This window comes from Cetorhinus maximus, chromosome 16 (assembly GCF_964194155.1).
Source record: "Cetorhinus maximus chromosome 16, sCetMax3.hap1.1, whole genome shotgun sequence".
Lineage (NCBI taxonomy): Eukaryota > Metazoa > Chordata > Chondrichthyes > Lamniformes > Cetorhinidae > Cetorhinus > Cetorhinus maximus.
Window position 1 is genome coordinate 72,685,044 of NC_135894.1, and position 19,868 is coordinate 72,704,911.

The 19,868-nt window shown below is 41.0% G+C and overlaps 2 protein-coding genes and 1 long non-coding RNA gene across 4 annotated transcripts in view; 1 reads left to right on the plus strand and 2 right to left on the minus strand.

Annotated features, from left to right (window-relative positions):
• LOC144691693 (E3 ubiquitin-protein ligase DZIP3-like) overlaps positions 1 to 2,786 on the minus strand; it is a 133,487-nt gene extending 130,701 nt beyond the window's left edge. Inside the window, exon 1 of one of the 2 annotated variants that reach the window (XM_078560047.1) lies at positions 2,657 to 2,786. The gene's annotated coding sequence lies outside the window, so the exon portion shown is untranslated. The remainder of the gene's footprint in view (positions 1 to 2,656) is intronic. The other variant, XM_078560048.1, reaches the window with a different exon arrangement.
• Positions 2,787 to 2,871: 85 nt separating this feature from the next.
• LOC144691967 (uncharacterized) overlaps positions 2,872 to 19,868 on the plus strand; it is a 44,984-nt gene continuing 27,987 nt past the window's right edge. The window contains exons 1-2 of the long non-coding RNA XR_013579241.1: positions 2,872 to 2,962; positions 8,285 to 8,350. This is a non-coding gene — a long non-coding RNA (uncharacterized LOC144691967). The remainder of the gene's footprint in view (positions 2,963 to 8,284; positions 8,351 to 19,868) is intronic.
• The window catches only part of LOC144692017 (zona pellucida-like domain-containing protein 1), a 37,531-nt gene continuing 26,936 nt past the window's right edge, over positions 9,274 to 19,868 (minus strand). The window contains exons 7-10 of the mRNA XM_078560575.1: positions 19,224 to 19,392; positions 14,142 to 14,256; positions 12,249 to 12,272; positions 9,274 to 9,419 (exon numbers count right to left, since the gene is read on the minus strand). Of these exons, the coding sequence (XP_078416701.1) occupies positions 9,274 to 9,419; positions 12,249 to 12,272; positions 14,142 to 14,256; positions 19,224 to 19,392 (454 nt within the window). The remainder of the gene's footprint in view (positions 9,420 to 12,248; positions 12,273 to 14,141; positions 14,257 to 19,223; positions 19,393 to 19,868) is intronic.

Genomic DNA, 19,868 nt, shown 5'->3' on the forward strand with positions numbered 1-19,868 from the left:
TTCTTCCTTTTAAGCAAGATTAGAAAATTATTGAAAATCACTTCTACTATAATTAAAATTTGGAATGTGGAACTGGAACAAAAGGCTTGCATTTTTACATAGCACCTTTCAAGACCTCAGGTTATCCCAAAACAGTTTAGAACCAATGAAGTAACTTTGAAATGTAATCACTGTTGTAATTTAGACAGATCTTGAACAACAGGGGAGTCAAGGGTTATGAGGAACAGGCAGAAAAGTGGAGTTAAGACCGAGATCAGATCAGCCCTGATCTTATTGAATGGTGCAGCAGGCTCCAGGAACCGACTGGCCAGCTCCTGTTCCTATTTTTTATGTTCTTACTTTTTTAAAACAACAGCCAGTTTGCTTACAGCAAGCTCCCACCGCAGCAATATGATAATCACCAGACTCAATTTTTTAGTGACGTTTGGCTGAAGGATATGGTCAAGCACACCTTAGGAGGACACTTCTTCTTTAAAGTGTGCCACAGGATCTTTTACATCCACCAATGAGGGCAAATGGGGCCACAGTTTAACGTCTTGTCCGAACAAAAGCAGTTCCAAGATTCCACTGAATGCCAGCCTAGATCATTTGCTCAACTCTTTGGTGATTAACATCTGTGACCAGTTTGAACTGGCCTCAGGAGCCAAGGTAAATCATGGCAAGAGTGAGGCCATGTTATCTTTGGGAACTGGGCTGGCCAATCTTTAGTCCCCTTCACCGTCAGGTCAGACTAGGGCATGCATTAGAAATTGGAAGGAGCAAATAGCTATGGTCAAAAAAAGACTGGGCATATGGGAGCAATGCTCCCTCTCCATTGCGGATAAGAACCTGGTTATCAGGTGTGAGGCACTCTCGGTGTTGCCGTACGTGGCACAGGTCTGGCCCATTCCTCACTCCTGTACTGTGGTGATCACCTGAGACATCTTCCACTTTATCTGGAGGTCAAAAATGGAACTTGTTCGCAGGGACACGACGTACAAACCTCTAGATAAAGGGGGAAAAAACATGCCCAACATAGCCCTCATCCTGATGACCAACATTGGGTGTAGCTGCATCAAGCTGTGCGTAGACCCTTAGTACGCAAATACCAAGTATCACTATGTGCTGAGGTTCTACATATCCCTGGTGTTGCAAAGGATGGGTCTGGCCACGCTGCCACAGAATGCTCCAAGTAGTTGGACCATGACATACCACCTATCCCCTCATGGAAAAATTTATGCTGAGAAACATCTTTGACCACAAATCCATCAGGCAGTGGTCTGTATGCAATGTCCTAGAGGACCAGCGGGAAAAGGTGATGGCAGATCCTGTAGGATGGATCCCTGAGCAGACTGTCAAAGTCATTTGGCAGAATGCCTCATCGCCAGAACTTTCAAACAAGCACCAAGACGTAGCTTGGCTGCTGGTGAGGAAGGTCCTCCCCATCAGATCTTTCCCACACACCCAGAGTCTCACGCCCTCCACACATTGCCCTCGAGGTCACTGTGGTGGACGAAAGACAGTTGTCCACCTTCTTGTGGAATGCGCATTTGCAAAGGTCTGGAGAGATACACAATGGTTTTTGTCGAGGTTCACCCCGAGCAGCTCCGTGACACAGGACTTTACACTCTACGGGCTGCTCCCAGGAATGCACACTGAGACAAACATCAGCTTCAGCTGGAGGATCATCAGCTTGGTGAAAGAGGCTCTTTGGTTTACCCGAAGCTTGTTGGCCTTCCAGTGCAAAGAGTTGTCCTCGAGCGTTGCAGACTGGCATATTCCAAGGTCCAGGACTACGTGCTGAGGGATACACTAAAGCTTGGGGCAGCCGCTGCAGAGGCGCAATGAGGAAAGGTCGCTGTTTAAGATCTTTCAGCCATTGTGCACCAAGAGGCTGGGAATTGTGTAGAACCCCTCTGGCTGTATGACTCACGTTGAATGTATACAATAAGTATTACATCTGTCATTTTGTATTGAAGCAACTGAAGTACAACATGATCTATGTAGGTAATTTGAATAGCACTGCACGTTCTGTAATGACCATTTTGAACTGTCTGTAATATTCTTCTTACTGTATTGAAGCACCTCAGAATGCAATATGATCTATGTAGATAATTCGAATTTCATCACAATTTCTGTGATGGCCGTTCTGAAATGTATTGTCATGTTCTTTTAGATATTTTATGAATGAAGTATATTTTTACAAAAAAAACTCTTCGGTGTGAAACAACATCCAATCCAGAGGCGACGTGTGCTACTCAGAGCCATGGCTGACAAAAATCAACACTGCAAAATTCAGCAACTCAGTTTTTATAAACCACATGCAAATCCCAAAATAATGGAACCGGAGGGCAGGGAATAATTAAAATGAAGTTCTAAAGTAACTATTATTTAAGGGGGAGTGAGAGGAGGGAGCAGTCGGAGAAAGTGAAACTGTTCTTCAATCCACCTTTGTAGTTTTTAGTGCCCCAGGTTGTCCCACATCTCTGCTGACAGCACAGCTCCTAGTGTCACATCACTTCATTCCCCTTTACAAACAAATGCTTCCGAAAGACGAACATGGGTTTTCGTTTTGACATATTTCATCTTCATTTAAAGGAAACGCGAAACAATGGCCCGCCAGCCGCGGTCCATTACTGTCTCAATGACACTTATAAAACCCACTATGTTTTCTTACCTGTTTAAATATGTCTGCACTCAACGGCCGGCCCAGCGACTCCACAACCCGCACCCCCCGCGCAAACAACAAACCAGGGCGAAGCGCCGGATGGTCCGGCCCCTTTACCCGCGCTGCATCCCCTTCCCCCGCCGCCCTGAGCAGCGCCGCCACAAGGCACCTATCAGCAACGGCAGCCAGCCCAAGGAAAAAGCCTCAGCGCGCAAGCGTGGAGAGAGACAGGTGGATGGTATTTTTCCCACGGGGGCAGGGCGCCTGGGGTAGTCAGGACTTGCGATGGTTGTCTGAAAGATGTGGGGGAATATGGTGGGCGCCCTATTTGAATACTGTCTTTCGGGTGAGCCATTAAACCGCCTGCCCTCTTGGACAGAGAGTCAGGATCAGTATGTCATTTTCAGATATGGCAAGCCGTAAGTAAAGCAGTTGCCATAGGGATCAGTTCTAGGACCTCAAATATTTACATTTAATGACTTGGCCGTATTGTAGCCAATTTTACAGATGATACAGAGATAGGTAGGAAAGCAAGTTGTGGGGAGGCTCAAAGGGCAGAATCTTCTGCAGCAGGCAGGGGAATTTAATTTGGCGTGAGGCCAGAAATCAATTTCCCAATGGCAGGATGAACTTCAACAATTATGTTCTTGGACCTTTAAAGGCAGGTCGAGCTTTCCGACAACCAATGTCAGGAAGTCCTTTTGCATGCAATAGCATGTCATGCTTGCTCATTAATTCACCAGAATTAAGTTTCCCCTCCAAATTAAGTTCCCTGCCAGCAAGAAATTAGAATGTTCACTTTAACAACTGCACATAAGTGGCGTGCATCTCACGAGGTAGACTTCTTCCATGATTAACTGTGAGTTGCTGTACATTGTCCTCTTTGAGGAGCGTCTGTGAATACCAGCCTACGCTTGAGACCAGGTGGTGGCAGTGCTAGTTACATGGAGGATGACCAAGGAAGGGAGGAAGAGCTAGAGAGGAAGGGCTAAGCAGTAGCCAGCCAAAGATGGAAGGGATAGCACGGGTGCCCTCTAAATAGGGCCTTTGACTTCATGAGGTAATGGCAAGGACGGCGACTTCCTGCTCAGCCCCTCCATGAAATTTGCTGAGCTGTTTGCGGATGCACATGTAATGAGCTGAACAGCGCTAGATCATCAGCCATCCTGTCCCGAGCTATCACAGCCATTGCAATTATTATCCCTGCCAGAATATCAGGCTTCACAGCCACTCCTTCACTGCTTCCATGATACTCACCTAACTCCAGCCACTGCATTCCCCTTTCCTCACTCAGACCTGACGTTCCCATTGGCCACTGTGCTCTAACCACTCACCAGGACTCTGAGAACCCATGCTACTGCATTTTCTGACCCCATCAGTGTCCAAACAACCCTTTTTGGCATCTGCAATCATTAAGCCCAGCAGCATTGTAAGCCCTTCCCATCTGCTTTACCCCTTTGAGTGCAAATACCCCCAGCCGCAGCCCTTCCTGTTGTATCAGGACCCCAAGCCTCCACTAAAAGCTGTATTTCCATTACCCCGCTGTTGAGGTTCTTTTTGAATGTTGCAAAACCCTTCCTGTCTGCTGATCCTCTCCTGCTATTGAGGTCCCTGCCACTTATGTAGATTGGGTGGTTGCGGGCTGACAATGGAGTTTCTCACCATAGTGAGGTTTTTGATTCTGAAAACAGAAATGCCGAATTCCTGCTGAAGTGGGAACTGGCTTTAAGAATCTTTAAGAACTTTCAAACATATAACTTTTATTGATTTTGTTTAACTCATTAAATAATGTTGAAAGCTGATGAGAGGAATTCAATTGGGAAGAAGCGACCCAAAGGAATCAATCTCAGGTAGGATGGCAACATGATCATAAAAGCAAAATACTGCAAATGCTGGAAATCTGAAATAAAAACAGAAAATGTTGGGAAAATTCAGTAGGTCTAGCAGCATATGTGGAGAGAGAAAAAGAGTTAACATTTTGAGTCCAATATGACTTCTTTCCGAAGAAGAATCATATTGGACTCAAAACGTTAACTCTGTTTCTCTCTCCACTGGTATTTCCAGACCTGCTGTGTTTTTCCAGTATTTTCTGTTTTCATTATGGCAACATGATCATCTGTGAGCTGTGGCTCAATTGGAAGCAGTCTTGCCTCTGAGCCTGAAGGTTGTGGATTCAAGCCCTGCTCTAGATCCCGAGCACAGGAAATAAGGCTGACACTCCAATGCTGAGGGAGTGCTGCATTGTGAGATTTGCTATCTTTTGGATGAGACGTTAATGTGTCCTTTCAGGTGTTCGCAAAATATCCCATGGCGTTATTTTGAAGAAGAGTAGGGGAAGTATCCCCAGTGTCTGATCAATATTTATCACTCGATCAACATCAAAAAAACAGATTATTTGGACGTTATCACTTTTGCTGTTTGTGGGAGGTTGTTTGCAAAATTGGCTGTCATGATTACTACATTAGAACAGTGACTATGGTTCACAAGTACTTCATTAGCTCAAAACATCTTGAGATGTCCTATGGTTATGAAAGGCACTATATAAATGCAATTTATATAAATTGATGCGTTTTTTTTTTACCTAACTTTGACATGCAAATCTCAGGAACTGGGAGAACTGAAGGGAAGTACAGTGTAAGTATCAGGTAAACTTAAACCACATCATCTTTAACCTAATACCTAGGCATGATAATGGAACATGGGTCCCAGGATTTCTGATAACGTAACATGACATTTCGTTAAGCACAGGAAGTGGGCTGATATGTAGTCATAGCACAGATATAATTACTTGGCCATTGTACTGAAACAACAGTGCCAGTTCAACAGAGTAAACATTTATTAGAATGCATGAAAATACAACAATGTAAATATTTAGATGATTTGTGATTTACCATATGTTAGCATACCAGCAGCATATTGATTCAGCATTGCAAAAGCTTTTGTGCCATGTACTGTCTTAACACTTTGAGGACACATTTAGAGAGATGTACTATGAGGTACCAAAACTGAATGACAGAAATGTTGCAAAAAAGACTGAATTCAACATTGCGGAATGTTTACAAGCTAATATTCCAATAAAAGATATTCAGAATATTGGTAATATCAGATTTGAATAAATGCAGTGACACTGGTTTTCTAAAGGCACAAGATAGATTTTAATGTTCCTTTATAAATTCATCCCAATTTTGACAGATTTGAATTCCTGAAATTGAAATGTAGCTAATATAACTCTGTTATTTGAAGAAGGGACAAAAAAAAAGACTTAATAGAGACTACATAGCAGAATATCCAACATCCATAGGAAGAGTCTTTGTATTGGTCTTAGAAAACATAACTTTTAAAAGCCAGTCAACACGGACTCAGAAAAAAAAATCATGTTTAGCGAATCCACTAGTTTTCTAAGGATTACTGACATGATAAGAAAGGGAAATGTAATTACTATTATATTCTGGGATTTACAGAAAGCTTTTGATGTGGTCCTTAATTGTCAAATAATGAATATATTAAAGATTCGTGGAAAAGGAAAATAAGTTACTGGGTAGATAATTGGCTTAAAAACAAGAATCAGAAGGTAATTTCAATTGAGCTTAGAAGTGGAATTAAGCAGGTCTAAGTCTTGGAACCCATACTGTTTTTAATGTATAATTAATGACATGGTCATACACAAATTGCCCATGTGTGGATAAATGCAGTGTTATTCATTTTGGATCTAGGACCTTGAAGGACTGTGTATACCATGCTGGACATCTAATAAAGGGCATGGAGAAGGCTCACAAGCACTGTGACAAGGATACTGAGAGGTCAAGTAGAGATTTGGGTGTTATTGCTAGGATGGTAGAATGTAAAACTAGGATAACATACTAAGGCTTTCAAGGCTGAGGTGTGGCTGCACTTTTTGCATTACTTCCAGTTTTGGTCTTTGTGTATGGCAAGGAATATTGAGGCCCTGTAAAAATAACAAAAGAGAGTAGCTAAAATGATCAATCTTAGGACTGTTGGTTATCAGGATAGGCTTGATGACTTGGTATTATTTTCATTACAGAAATGTAGGTACAATGGGGATATGATTCAGCAATTTAAAATTATAAATGTTCATGTTCTGTCTGTTGAGACAAGTTGTTTTGGATGAATAGGAATGAAAGAATTGGGGGACGCGTATAAAATATGTAACCAATGAGGTAGACAAGATGTTAGGAAATATTTCTTTTCACAGAGCTGTTCTCTTCTGCAATGGATTACTCAGGTTTTGATTACCCAGGCTTTTTCAAAAGTGAGTTGGGGAATTTCTTGAGAGAAAATGTCATTTCAAATTATAGGGGTAAAGAACAAAAGAAAGTCTTGTGAATTTCACCATCTTGGTTCATCCTAAGTCACTTTAGAGCCACTGAAGTACTTTGTGAAATGTGGTCACTGCTGTGATGCGCAAAACGCAGCACTTACAAACAGCAATGTAACAATGAACAGATAATCTATTTCAGTGATGTTGTTTGAGGGATAAATTATGTCCAGATTACAGCGGGAGAGGAAGGTGCGGGAGAGGTATTTCTCCAGCTCTCCTTCAAGATAATGACACTGGGATCTTTTCCATCTACTTGAGAGGGCAGCCGGGGCCTCAGTTTAACCTCTCCTCCAAAAGACTGTTAAAGATAAGCACAGAGTAGTCAGGAATTATGAAATTCATGACTTCTCTTGGTTTCTTGGAGCTTTCTTGATTGACTTAAGGAATTTTTTATTAAACTAGCCTCAAGTATTTCACCTTTTCCAGGAGGTGGTATGATTAGGAAGGTAGATCAATGATGTACATGGCTGAAAGGGGTTGCTTCTTGGAAAGAAGGCAGTAAGGCATTGATCATATAATGAGGAAAATACAAGCAGATTTGGATGGATTTAAACCTTTTAGATAGGCAAAGATGGCAGTTGCAGTTGAGGGTGGATAAAAGTTAAAGAGAAGATAATTGAAGGAGAAAACATAAATGAGCTTAAAGAGCTTAAGAGATGTGATTCTACAGAGCGAATGGATTGAGGAATGCAATGAAAAAGCAGGAAATAGCGTTGATCTATCAAAATGGGTTAGGCATTTTGAGTCTAATTGCCTTTTTCTTTTCCTAATAGTTCTTATTTGTTTTTCATTCCAAACATGTTTTCAAAAATCTGAATTTGGCCAAATTTACCTCCACTTTAGTCTACGATTGGGGAAACATGCAAGGGGAGACTTTCCAGGGTATGCATCCAGATGCGTGGGATGACCTGGGTGCAGTGAATACCAGAAAAATCAGATGGATTTCTTTAAAGGCATGTGCCCTGTCCCATCTGATGGTCAAATATTAGCTGCTTCCGGCACCCCCAAATCTAGGCAAAGCCCCCCCCTATGGAGTCCAACAAGGGAGCTGTGTAACTTAATGCCATGTAGTTCCTGGAGCTTACTGATTCCTAAAACTGTTCCATATTAACAAATTAATTCAGAACTATATGAGTACAAGAAAATTACAGCTTTTATAGGAAAACTGCTGAACAACAACCAAGTTTGAATGCATTTTTTTTTGTTACAGCATATAGATATTCACCCTCAAAGAGTTAAAGGGTCTGATTTTCTCTTTTTCCCCATTAAATGTTCCCTCTTTCTCCTTTCTTCTGAAGGTCATGAATCATGTTGGAGTGTGGTTCCATGGTGCACCATCAAAGGGGCCATTCTTCTTGTGTGAGGTGAGATAGTGAATGCTAGTGGGTTAATCACTCATGGAGAACCAAATCCTGCCCCCACCTGACATCCACTTAGGGTCACTTCTAGCCGGAGTCAGTGGATAACAGATAGATGTTGGCTGTCTCACTGATTTCACCCTGCCAAGCCTCATACCGCCTCTATTGTCAACTCTGGTGACCCCAACTAACACTTAAGATGAATTCAGCTAAAACAGCAAAGACCAAGAGTTTACATTTGGGATACTCCTGGTTCATTTGACTCAATAGCAAATTGAGCTGTATACACATTCAGCCATAGAGTAGCTCTGATTTTATTTTTTATTCTACGCTCATACAATATCAGCTTAAGTTGTGTGGAAATCATACTTGTAAAAACTTACAATTTTACTCATTTACAGCATGACATTGCTGTGCATCTGCCTCCTGCTTACAAGTTATACCAAAAAGACAATGTTCAGTAACAACAGATGTGGCTAAAAAATTGCAACTTTGAGAAGCAGTAATTTAAGCAACCTGATTGACAAGCCATATTTGAACAAAATATTTAAATCATAGAATCATTGAACAGGAATTTTGAATCAATGTTTTGTGGCATTGTGCTTAATACCTTTTCCTGATGTGAATTTAATTACTGCACACAGAGGCTCTGTTCATTTTAGCTAGTTATATGCAAATACTCTCCTCTTCAATGTGTCACAGCCAATCCTAGCATAGGTCCAGTTAAAATGAATAATAGAAAAAAAACTTCTTTCATTACTAGTGACATTAAAAAAGTCTGTATTGCTATACACAACAAAATATTGCTAGTAAAGATAAAATAGGACCCAACGTATCCACTTTAGAAAGCACTATTAGAACCTTGAGTATTGAACAAAGTCTTCAGTGAAGGGAAATTGTTTATTTTTGTTCTTCATGGGTTTTCCAACCTAAGGTAAGTTGTTTTTTTTCTGGCATTTTCGGTAGACCAGTACACCTGCTGCAATTATGGCAATACAGATGACTGCTAGGATTCCCAAACCAACTCCCAGTCCAGTATACACTCCTATGGCTTGTTGAGCAGCTAAGGCTGATGCTGGAGGGAAAAAAAAACAAACATGTTAAACAATGTGTGAGAAATATGACAGTCTACATGCTTGTAATACTTAATGATCTAGCAATGAACATTGAATCAGAAACCTAATTAGTATGCTACAGTCGTGCTCAGCATGCCTGGACCATAGGCTGGGGGAAGAGTAAGGCAGAGTCTACCAAGCAATTACTTCAGTACAAGTATGCAGATATCAAATGAGGTCAAGATTGGACTCAACTATGATGCCTAATAAGACCATAAGACGTAGGAGCAGAAGTAGGCCATTCGGCCCATCGAGTCTGCTCCGCCATTCAATGAGATCATGGCTGATCCAATAAGCCTCAACTCCACTTCCCTGCCTTCTCCCCATAACCCTTGATTCCCTTAATGATTAAAAATCTGTCTATCTCCGCCTTGAATATACTCAACGACCCAGCTTCTACAGTCCTCTGTGGTAAAGAAGTCCACAGATTGACTACCCTATGAGAGAAGAAATTCCTCCTCATCTCTCTTTCAAATGGGCTACCCATTACTGAGAGATTATGCCCTCTGGTCTTAGACTCTCCCACAAGGAGAAACAACTTCTCAGCATCTACCCTGTTAAGCCCCCTAAGAATTTTATATGTTTCAATAAGGTCGCCTCTCATTCTTCTAAACTCCAATGAGTACAGGCCCAACCTACTCAACCTCCATCCATAAGAAAATCCCTCCATATCCCGGAATCAACCTAGTGAACCTTCTCTGAACTGCCTCCAATGCCAGTATATCTTTCCTTAGATAAGGGGACCAAAACTGTTCACGGTATTCTAGGTGTGGTCTAACTTGTATAGTTTTAGCAAGACTTCCCTATTTTTGTACTCCATTCCCTTTGAAATAAAGGCCAACAGTCCATTTGCCTTCCCTATTACCTGTTGAACTTGTATGTTAGTTTTTTGGGATCCATGCAAAGGACTCCCAAATCCCTCTCTGCTGCAGCCTTCTGCAATCTTTCTCCATTTAAATAATATTCAGCTTCTCTATTCTTCCTGCTAAAGTGCATAATCTCACATTCTCCCACATTATATTCCATTTTGATAGATCCTAATTTTTATTTGTTTGTTTAGATATGTGGAGAGGGGCTACTGAACAGTCACAGGCGTCAGCTAATGAACTTTTAACAAAAGCATAAGACATTTACTAAACAAGAAAAGATGAACTATATTATAATACTCCTCCACTCACAACTATACCTTTACAGATGGATACAGATTTGTAACACAAGTACAAATGCTATCTTATATGCTAATGTCCACAGTAAGTACACAGTCCATGTAAAGCAATAGGCAACTTGTGGTCAGGCATACCACACACTGAAACCAAGTGACAGATGCCACCTCAACCAGATTCTATGGATCTCTCCTCAACTCCCCCCAGACGCTTGTCACACTGTGAGCCAACCGGTTTCACTGCACTCCGTCTTTCACACGACGGTTTCCAGTCTCCACTCTCCAAGACCTTGCCTTGGAACCTTCTCCCAAACTGATGCTTTCTCTCAGACGCTTCCTGCAAGGGTTCACCTCCAGGGTTTCGAACTCTCATTCCGATGTTCCTCTCCCCTGAGTCATCACATGTGTTCAAGCTGTCTTCCATGCATTCTTTCTCACCAACTCAGCTGTCAACAGTACCACTGATTCACATGCCCATAGCAAAGAGTTATAGACCTTCTGGCCTTGTGCAAGCTGTTCTCGCTTTAAATCTGCTTTATACAGCTTTTGTCTCTTTAAATATGAAGCTTGGGGCCTTTCTTTCTGCCCCTCACTACTTAACAAGACCTTTTCCAGGTTGCTGTCCTTCCCTTTGATTAGAAGTTCTTCTTGGGACTTTCTCCTGTTCCACTCCCTAGATTTTGGGGTCTTTTCTTTAGCTTGGGACTGGCTATCTGCCCCTTTTGCTCCAGGCTCTCCCCGGCAGCTACTTTCAACTAATTTTAGCTTGGAACTGCCTATCTGAGTCTCCAAGGCTGCTTCTGCCTAGCAGCTGTCTTGAAAATCAACTGAACTCAAACAGCTTCCAAATCAAACTGCTGTTTCTAGTTTATTCTGTGTGTCTGTAGGAGGGACCTGCCTCTCGGACCCCTGATGCTAAGCAACAGCAAGTTTCTCTACTCTTGTTTGTTTAACTTAGCTGCAATAGCCATAAAACTCTCATTAGAAATACAAGCACCTTTTAAAGTTAAACTAAAACTCAACTTGACCTCTTAACACACAGAAACAGAAATACAAATCAAATTTATACATTAAAGCTAAAACTTATTCCTAACACCCACAAATAGCAATATAACTTACTTAAACTATCTCTATTTCCTAACACACAGACCAATCACTTATGGCAGTGAATGACACCACTGAATCCAAGAACATATCTATAGTAGGTACAAATTCATATCTGCTATAATATTTTTGGACTATAAATCAGCTGCCCATCTTTAGGAATATAAAGGAGATCCTGAATGGAATTGAATGTTTGATGTTCCATGTTTTTCTAATTATGTGAACAATTGTTTACAAGGTTTATATGTTCACAATGGTGGAATAGTGTCCATGTTGAGCATGTAGGAATAAGTTGACCATTCTCAGACAGGCTCTAATGAATGTTAAATGCTAGCAAATATCAATGGGAAATTACCATATGTTAGCCAAGGCCGACTGACTTTGAAATCATAATTAAGTAACATATGCTGTTCCTAATCCCACTTTAATATTTGACCTTTGCTTCTATCCCTCTTTTTTTCTTAATTTTTTGAAAATTCTTTTGTGAAGCATTTAAAAGTGCTTCAACTGTAGTTTCCCTTACCTGAATCACCATTTGTGTTCACCACTGTGGACAAAAGTACAAAACAAAAACCATTATAAGTAAATATTAATCCCAATTTATTTATTAGCTAAACCTTTTCCACATTTGTTTTGTCTGAAATATCAGAGTTAAATTCTAAAACTAAGTGGGATGAAAGATTGGCCTTCCATGAGGGAACAGATCTTTTTCTGATCAGAATGAACCATCGACTTCCATCTGCTCTGAATGGAGTAAGGTGTGTATTACTTTCTCCAAAACTATACACGCTCTCGCACATAAAACTGACATCACTGTTGAGTAGCTACAAAGCCCAACAAACGCAATTATTAGTTTTGAAGTGGAAGCAAATGATGAAGTAAAGTACTAGTGAGGAAGGGGTTCTCAGTGATAGAAACTGATGAGGACTCATTGGGAAGTCTGTAGTTCCAGTATGGCGATTGTCAACTAAACCTTTGAGTACCTACTTTTGTCGGGGAGTTGTGAAAACAACAGGAAAGCAATGAATAACGGAAAATTAAGTAGCTCAGTGTGCATATAAGACTAATTGGGTGATTTCCTTCATAGGCATATGTTGCAATCTTCCCAACTTTCCAAAATTCACTGTGCTCAGCAGTGGTGGTTGAGCAGTTAGGAGTAGAGGTAGTGATATTAACTAGAGTGTTACAGCGTACATATTAAAGAAGACCCCATTTCTGTAAATGATGTTGCAAAGGGGCAGAATGTGGATAAGGAAGAGGAGAAGGATGAAGCCTTAGAATATGCCCAATGTGACTGTATAGAGGCAGGATGAAAAGACATAGATGTGTTAACTGCGTTAGGGCACATATAATGCAGAAACAAGGGAGTTATTGAGCAAGTTGAGTGCAGCAAATGTGTTGAGGTGGTAGGGAGGTCAGAGGAGAGCAATTTGGGACTTTGAGAGAGTGTTGGAAAAGGCTAATGTTCCAGAGGCAGAGGTGGATAGTAGAGTGACCTAAAACAGACAGGACAATGTGGATATTAGAGGTAGCAAGAACATTATTGGAGACAGTTTTACCTAAGATAAAGATGTTAGCCATTGTAAGATTTCTGAAGATGGCTAAATCTAGGGAGCTGTTCATAGGAGTGGGTGTAGATGTGGGAAGTGAGTGGATTGGAGTGAAGAAAAATCAGAGGAAAGTGGATAAGGAAAATTCAGATCAAGGTTAAAATTAATACGGATGAGAAGTTCCTCAGTGCAGGGTCAGAGTGAAGAGATGTGGGAGCAGTTTTGACTGTAAAGTTACTAGTAGACTTGGAAAGGCAGTAAACAAGAAGATTTTGAAGTAGAAATGCGTAGGGTGATGGTGCGAGAGGAAAGAAAGAGATTACCAGAAGTTTGACATCCGTAACTTGCTGGACCAAAGTTAAAGTGACCAGTGCCTCAATATTATAGCTGCCTCTACACCATGAGTATGGATGATCAGCCAAAAAAGTCAAAATTGACCTGCTATAACTCTGTGCTACTATCAGATTCTGAGCCATTGTATCAGCTTGAGTATAACTGATAATATCATTGATAATCATGATAAGTGAGTTTCAGTGAAAGTAGTGAAATCAAATTCAAGAGACTCAATATTACAATTGAAGTGGCTCAATATTTTGCTTTTCACATCAGTTTAGGCAAAAGCAAGAGCAAATATAGTGCAAAATTCATATATTAATGTATGGTCACGGTTCTACTAAAACTAGCTCCAGCTGTTAGAGAAAATCAGGGAACACAATAGAATGAAGATACGCGTCATTATTTGCTTGTTTTTCCCTTGCCTTCAGAATAGTGGTTGAACATTTTATTGTTTAATTCTGTGTTAATTGCTCATACATATTTGTTATTTTATGTCTTTATTAACATAAATTAAATTAAAGAATACATACCATTATCATTCTTGGTTGTGATTGGTTTGGAGCTAACTGTTGAAGGATCAGATAATTTAGCTGGTACTGGAGTAGTGACTATAAGTGGTGCTTCTCTTTTTTTCCTGTTGCATTGCTAAAGATAACGCAAAAAGAAAAATTTTTACAAATTAAGTTTTCTGTAACTAAAAATTGAGAAGAGCAGCTGAACTTAAATAATCCAGAGTGCATCACCTTCTCCCACATCTCTACTACTTTAATCTTCAATTTCAAATAGGCTATATAATATATATATTTATATACACACATATAATATTTTTCTCCATAAATGCGCAGGTCATCTGCCCGGATAATGTAAATGTTCTTGCCCATACAATTTGGGACGTGGCCCACATCTTTGGTTCCAGACATCATACTTTGGTCAGCAGAGTAGGATCCTTGGAATTATGAACGTTCAAACATGTGAATTAGGAGCAGGAGTTGGCCACTTGGCCCCTTGAGCCTGCTCTGCTATTTAATAAGATCATGGCTGATTTGATTGTGGCTTCACTCTACTTTCCTGTCTAACCTGTGACCCCCTTGTCAATCAAGAATCTACATAACTCAGCCTTAAAATTATTCAATAGCCCTGCTTCCGTTGCTCTCTGGGGAAGAGAATTCCACAGACTAATGACCCTCTGAGACAAAAGCAATTCTCTTTGTCTCCATCTTAAATGGGAGACCTCTTTTTAAACTGTGTCCCCTGGTTCTGGTAGGTAAATGGGTCATTTTTGGGTTGCCAAACTGCAACTAGTGGAGTGCCACTGGGATCAGTGCCGGACCCTCAACAATTTAGAATACCTATCAATGACTTGGATGGAGGGTCCGAATGTACGGTTGCTAAATTTGCTGATGACACAAAGGTAGGTAGGACAGTAAGTTGTGAAGAGGACATAAGGAGTCTGCAAAGGGATATAGATAGGTTAAATGGGTCGGCAAAAATTTGGCAGATGGAGTATAATGTGGGAAAATGTGAACTCATCCACTTTGGCAGAAAGAATTGAACAGAAGTATGTTATTTAAATGGAGAGAGATTGATACCATTTATCTCCAGGTCTCCCATAAGGGGAAACATTCCCACACTGTCAAATCCCTTCAAGATCTTATATATTTCTTCTAAACTCCAATGGTCAATTTGTCCAACCTTTCCTCATAAGATGATCCTTTCATCCCAGGAATCACTCCAGTGAACCTTCTCTGAACTGCTTCTAATGCAATTATATCCTTTCTTAAATAAGGAGACCAAAACTGTACACAGTACTCCAACTGTGGCCTCACCTTCGCCCTGTACAACTGTAGCAAATCTTTTACTTTTATGTTACATTGCCCTTACAATAAATTACAACATTCCATTTGCCTTCCTAATCACTTGCTGTACCTCCATACTAACCTTTTGTGATTCATGTACAAGGACACCAGGATCCCTCTATACTGCAGAGTTCTGCAATCTCTCTTCATTTAAATGCCAAAGTGGGCAAGTTCACATTTTCCCAAATTTTGCCAAATCACTTAACCTATCTGTATCCTTTTGCAGACTCCTTATGTCCTCTTCACAACTTACTGTGCTACCTAACTTTGTGTCATTAGCAAATTTAGCAACCATGCATTTGGTCCCATCATCTGGCTGACTGCATTAAGATTTTCTAAGTGCCCAACTACGACCTCTTTAATAACAGTTTCTAGCATTTCTCTATGGCAGATGTTAGGCTAACTGGCGTGTAGTTTTCTGCTTTCTGTCTCCCTCCTTTCTTGAACAGACGTGTTACATTTGTCATTTCCCAATCAGATGAGACCTTTCCAGAATCTCAGAAATTTTGGAAAATTACAACCAATGCATCTGTTATCTCAGCAGCCACTTCTTTTAAGAATCTAGGATGAAGTTCATCAGGACCTGGGGACTTGTCAGCCTTTAGTTCTAATGGTTTTCTCTGTACCCTTACCCTGGTGATTGTGTTTGTTTTAAGTTCTTCCCCCCTTTTCAACTCTTGATCTACAAGTATTTCTAAAATGTTATTTGTGTCTTCTTCAGTGAAGACAGACAAAAAAATGTTTAACACTTCCCCCATTTCCATATTTCCCATTGTTAATTTCCCAGACTCTCTCTCTAGAGGACCCACACACTTCAATTACTCTTTTCCTTTTTAAATATTTGTAGAAACTCTTACTACCTGTTTTTATATTTCTAGCTAGCTTTCTCTCATACTCTAATTTCTCCCCCATTATATTTTTTCCGTCATTTTTTCTGGTTTTTAAATTTGATCTAATCTTCTGACCTACCACTAATCTTCGCAGAGTTGCACGCTTTTTGATACAATCTTTAACTTTCTTAGTTAGCCACTAATGGTGCATCCTTCTTCTAGATCTTTTCTTTCTCGCTGGAATGTACCTGCTGAGTATGATGAACTATCTCCTTAAATGTCTGCCACTGCATCTCTATGGACCTACCTTAACCTAATTTCCCCATTCACTTTAGCCAGCTCTGTCTTCATACCCTTGTAGTTGTCTTTATTTAAGTTAAAACACTAATTTTAGAGAACTCTTATCTCCCTCAAATTGAATGTGAAATCCAATCATACTATGATCACTGCTATCTAGAGGTTCCTTTACTATGAGGTCATTAAATAATCCTGTCTCATTGCACTTTACCAGGTCTGGAATATCGTGCTCTTTGGTTGGCTCTAGAATGCGCTGCCCTAAGAAACTGTCTCAAAAACACAATGAACTCGTCTTCCAGCCTACCTTTGCCAATCTGATTCGTCCAATCTATATGTAGATTAAAGTCACCCAGGATTATAGCTGTACCTTTCTTAAAAGTCCTCATTATTTCTTGCTTTATACCTTGTCTTACAGTGTAATTACTGTTAGGGGACCTATAAACTACTTCCACAAGTGACTTTTTACCTTTGCTATTTCTTATCTTTACATAAACTGATTCTTATTGACCTTTAGAACTAAGGGCACCTCTCACTATTGTACTGATGCCATCCCTAGTTAACAGAGCTACACCACCACCCTTTTCCTAGCTTCCTTTCTTTCCAAAAGGTCAAGTGCCCTAGGGCCAAGTATCTTCAGTTGCTTCATCAATGACCTTCCTTCCATCATAAGGTCAGAAATGGGGATATTTGCTGATGGTTGCACAATGTTCAGCACCATTTGCGACTCCTCAGATACTGAAGCAGTCCATGTCCAAATGCAGAAAGACGTGGACAATATCCAGGCTAGGGCTGACAAGTGGCAAGTAACATTTGCGTCACACAAGTGCTAGGCAATGACCATCTCCAACAAGAGAGAAGCTAACCATCGCCCCTTGGCATTCAATGGCATTACTATTGCTGAGTCACCCACTATCAACATTCTGGGGGTTACCATTGACCAGAGACTGAACTGGACTAGCCATATAAATACTGTGGCTACCAGGTCAGAGGTTAGGAATTCTGCAACAAGTAACTCACTTTCTGACTCCTCAAAACTCCATATCTACCACCTACAAGGTACAAGTCAAGCATGTGATGGAATACTCCCCACTTGCCTGAATGAGTGCAGCTCTCACAACGCTCAAGAAGTTTGACACCATCCAGGACAAAGCAGCTCGCTTGATTGGCACCGAATACACAAACATTCACTCCGTCCACATCGACACACAGTAGCAGCAGTGTGTCCAACTACAAGAAGCACTGCAGCAACCTACCAAGGCTCCTTAGACAGCACCTTCTAAACCCATGACTGCTACCATCTAGAAAGACAAGGGCAACAGGCACACGGGAACATCACCACCTGGAAGTTCCCCTCCAAGCCTTTCACCATCATGACTTGCAAATACAGAACCGTTCCTTCACTGTCGCTGGGTCAAAATCCTGGAACTCCCTCCCTAACAGCACTGTGGGTGTACCTACACCACATGGACTGCAGCAGTTCAAGAAAGCAGCTCATCAACACCTTGTCAAGGGCAGTTAGGGATGGGCAATAAATGCTGGCCTAGCCAGCGATGTCCACATCCCATGAATGAACTAAAAAAAGATCAGGGCCCAACCTTGGTCACCATGTAGCCTCGTCTCTGTAATGGCTTTCAGGTCATGCATATTTATTTCTGTTTGAGCTGACAGTTCATCCATTTTGTTATGAATGCTATGCGTATTCATATATAGAGCTTTTAGTTGTGTTTTTACTACTTTTGCAAACTCTGGCCTTATCTGATGGCACACTCTTAAGTTTATATGCTCTGTCACTTCCTGCCACATTCTGATTATCATTAGCCTTATTGCTGCCTTGCTCTTTTGTCTTATCATTTGCCTTTAATTACCACGTGTTCCCTCACATGATCCCTCTTCCCCACTATTTAGTTTAAAGCCACCTCTACAGTCTTAGTTATACAACTTGCCAGAACACTGGTCCCAGCATGCTTCAGGTGAAGGCTGTCCTAACGGTACAACTTCCACTTTCTCCGGTACTGGGGTCAGTGTCCCATGAATTAAAACCCATTTTCCCCACACCAATCTTTCAGCCATGCATTCAACTCCCTAATCTTACTTACCCTATGTCAATTTGCTCGTGACTCAGGTAATAATCCAGAGATTTGAGTTTCTGCTTTTTACTTTAGTCCCTAGCTGCTCATACTCCCTAAGCAGGACCTCTTTCCTAGTCCTATCTTTGTCATTGTTACCTATGTGGACCATGACTACTGGATTCTCCCCCCCACCGCACTGCAAGTTACTCTCCAGACCCGAGCAGATGTCCCGAACCTGGCACCAGGCAGGCAACACAACCTTCTGGACTCTCGCTCTCAGCTACAAAGAACTGTGCTATTCCCCTGACTATCCTCTACTATGACTACATTTCTAAATACTCCCTTTGCTTGAAGGGCTTTCTGTATGAAGGTGTCATGGTCAGCTAACTCATCCACCCTACAGCCTCTGCTTTTATCCATATAAGCTGCAAGAACCTGTTGGATAATTACAAAGGCTAAGGCCCCTCTGCTACTACATCCATGATCCTCATACCTTCCTCACTCACAGTTGAATTTCAACTCCTATTTTTCTACTAAAAATATATGAGCTTTGTACTTACATAAAAGTCATTGCAAGCAGCTTGTGCGCAGAGACGTGTTATGCAGTGTAGATAGAAGGTAGAGACAGACAGATTTCGATGCTCAGTGAAGCGGAACGCCTCAAAGTAGAATCTTGCAAATTGATCCTGCCCGTTGGACACTATGTTGGTCTGCTGTTCTCTATTACATCTATAAAAGTCAAACAAATGATTTTAGCTAAGATTTCAACAGTAAAGTCCTGATTTTGTGAGTCTTGCAAAAATGGAGTTTGAGCTGGCCCTTCTGTACTGGCGGCTCAGAATTTTACAGTGGAAATTTCTTCCCCACATTTGAATAATTTGTTGGCAAATGGAAGGCTTACCCAGAAAACTTGTCTGAGGAGTATGAAGTTAGATAAGGCAGCATATTTTAAAGAACTGCAACTCACTATTAATGGGGAAGTCGTAGTGGTGGCAAAAACATGGACTAGTTGTTTACAATGACACAGTGGAGTCATGTATCCTTTCAATATTAAAAATTTGGGGTACTAAAACAGGAGGTAAACCAACGCAAGGCGGATTTATTTGGCACTAAAGGACACTCTACAGTAAAAGCACAGCTGCATAGAGGGAGGGTGCTGACAGAGTCAATGTTCCCTTGGATCTGGCTGCAAATATTTTTTCAGT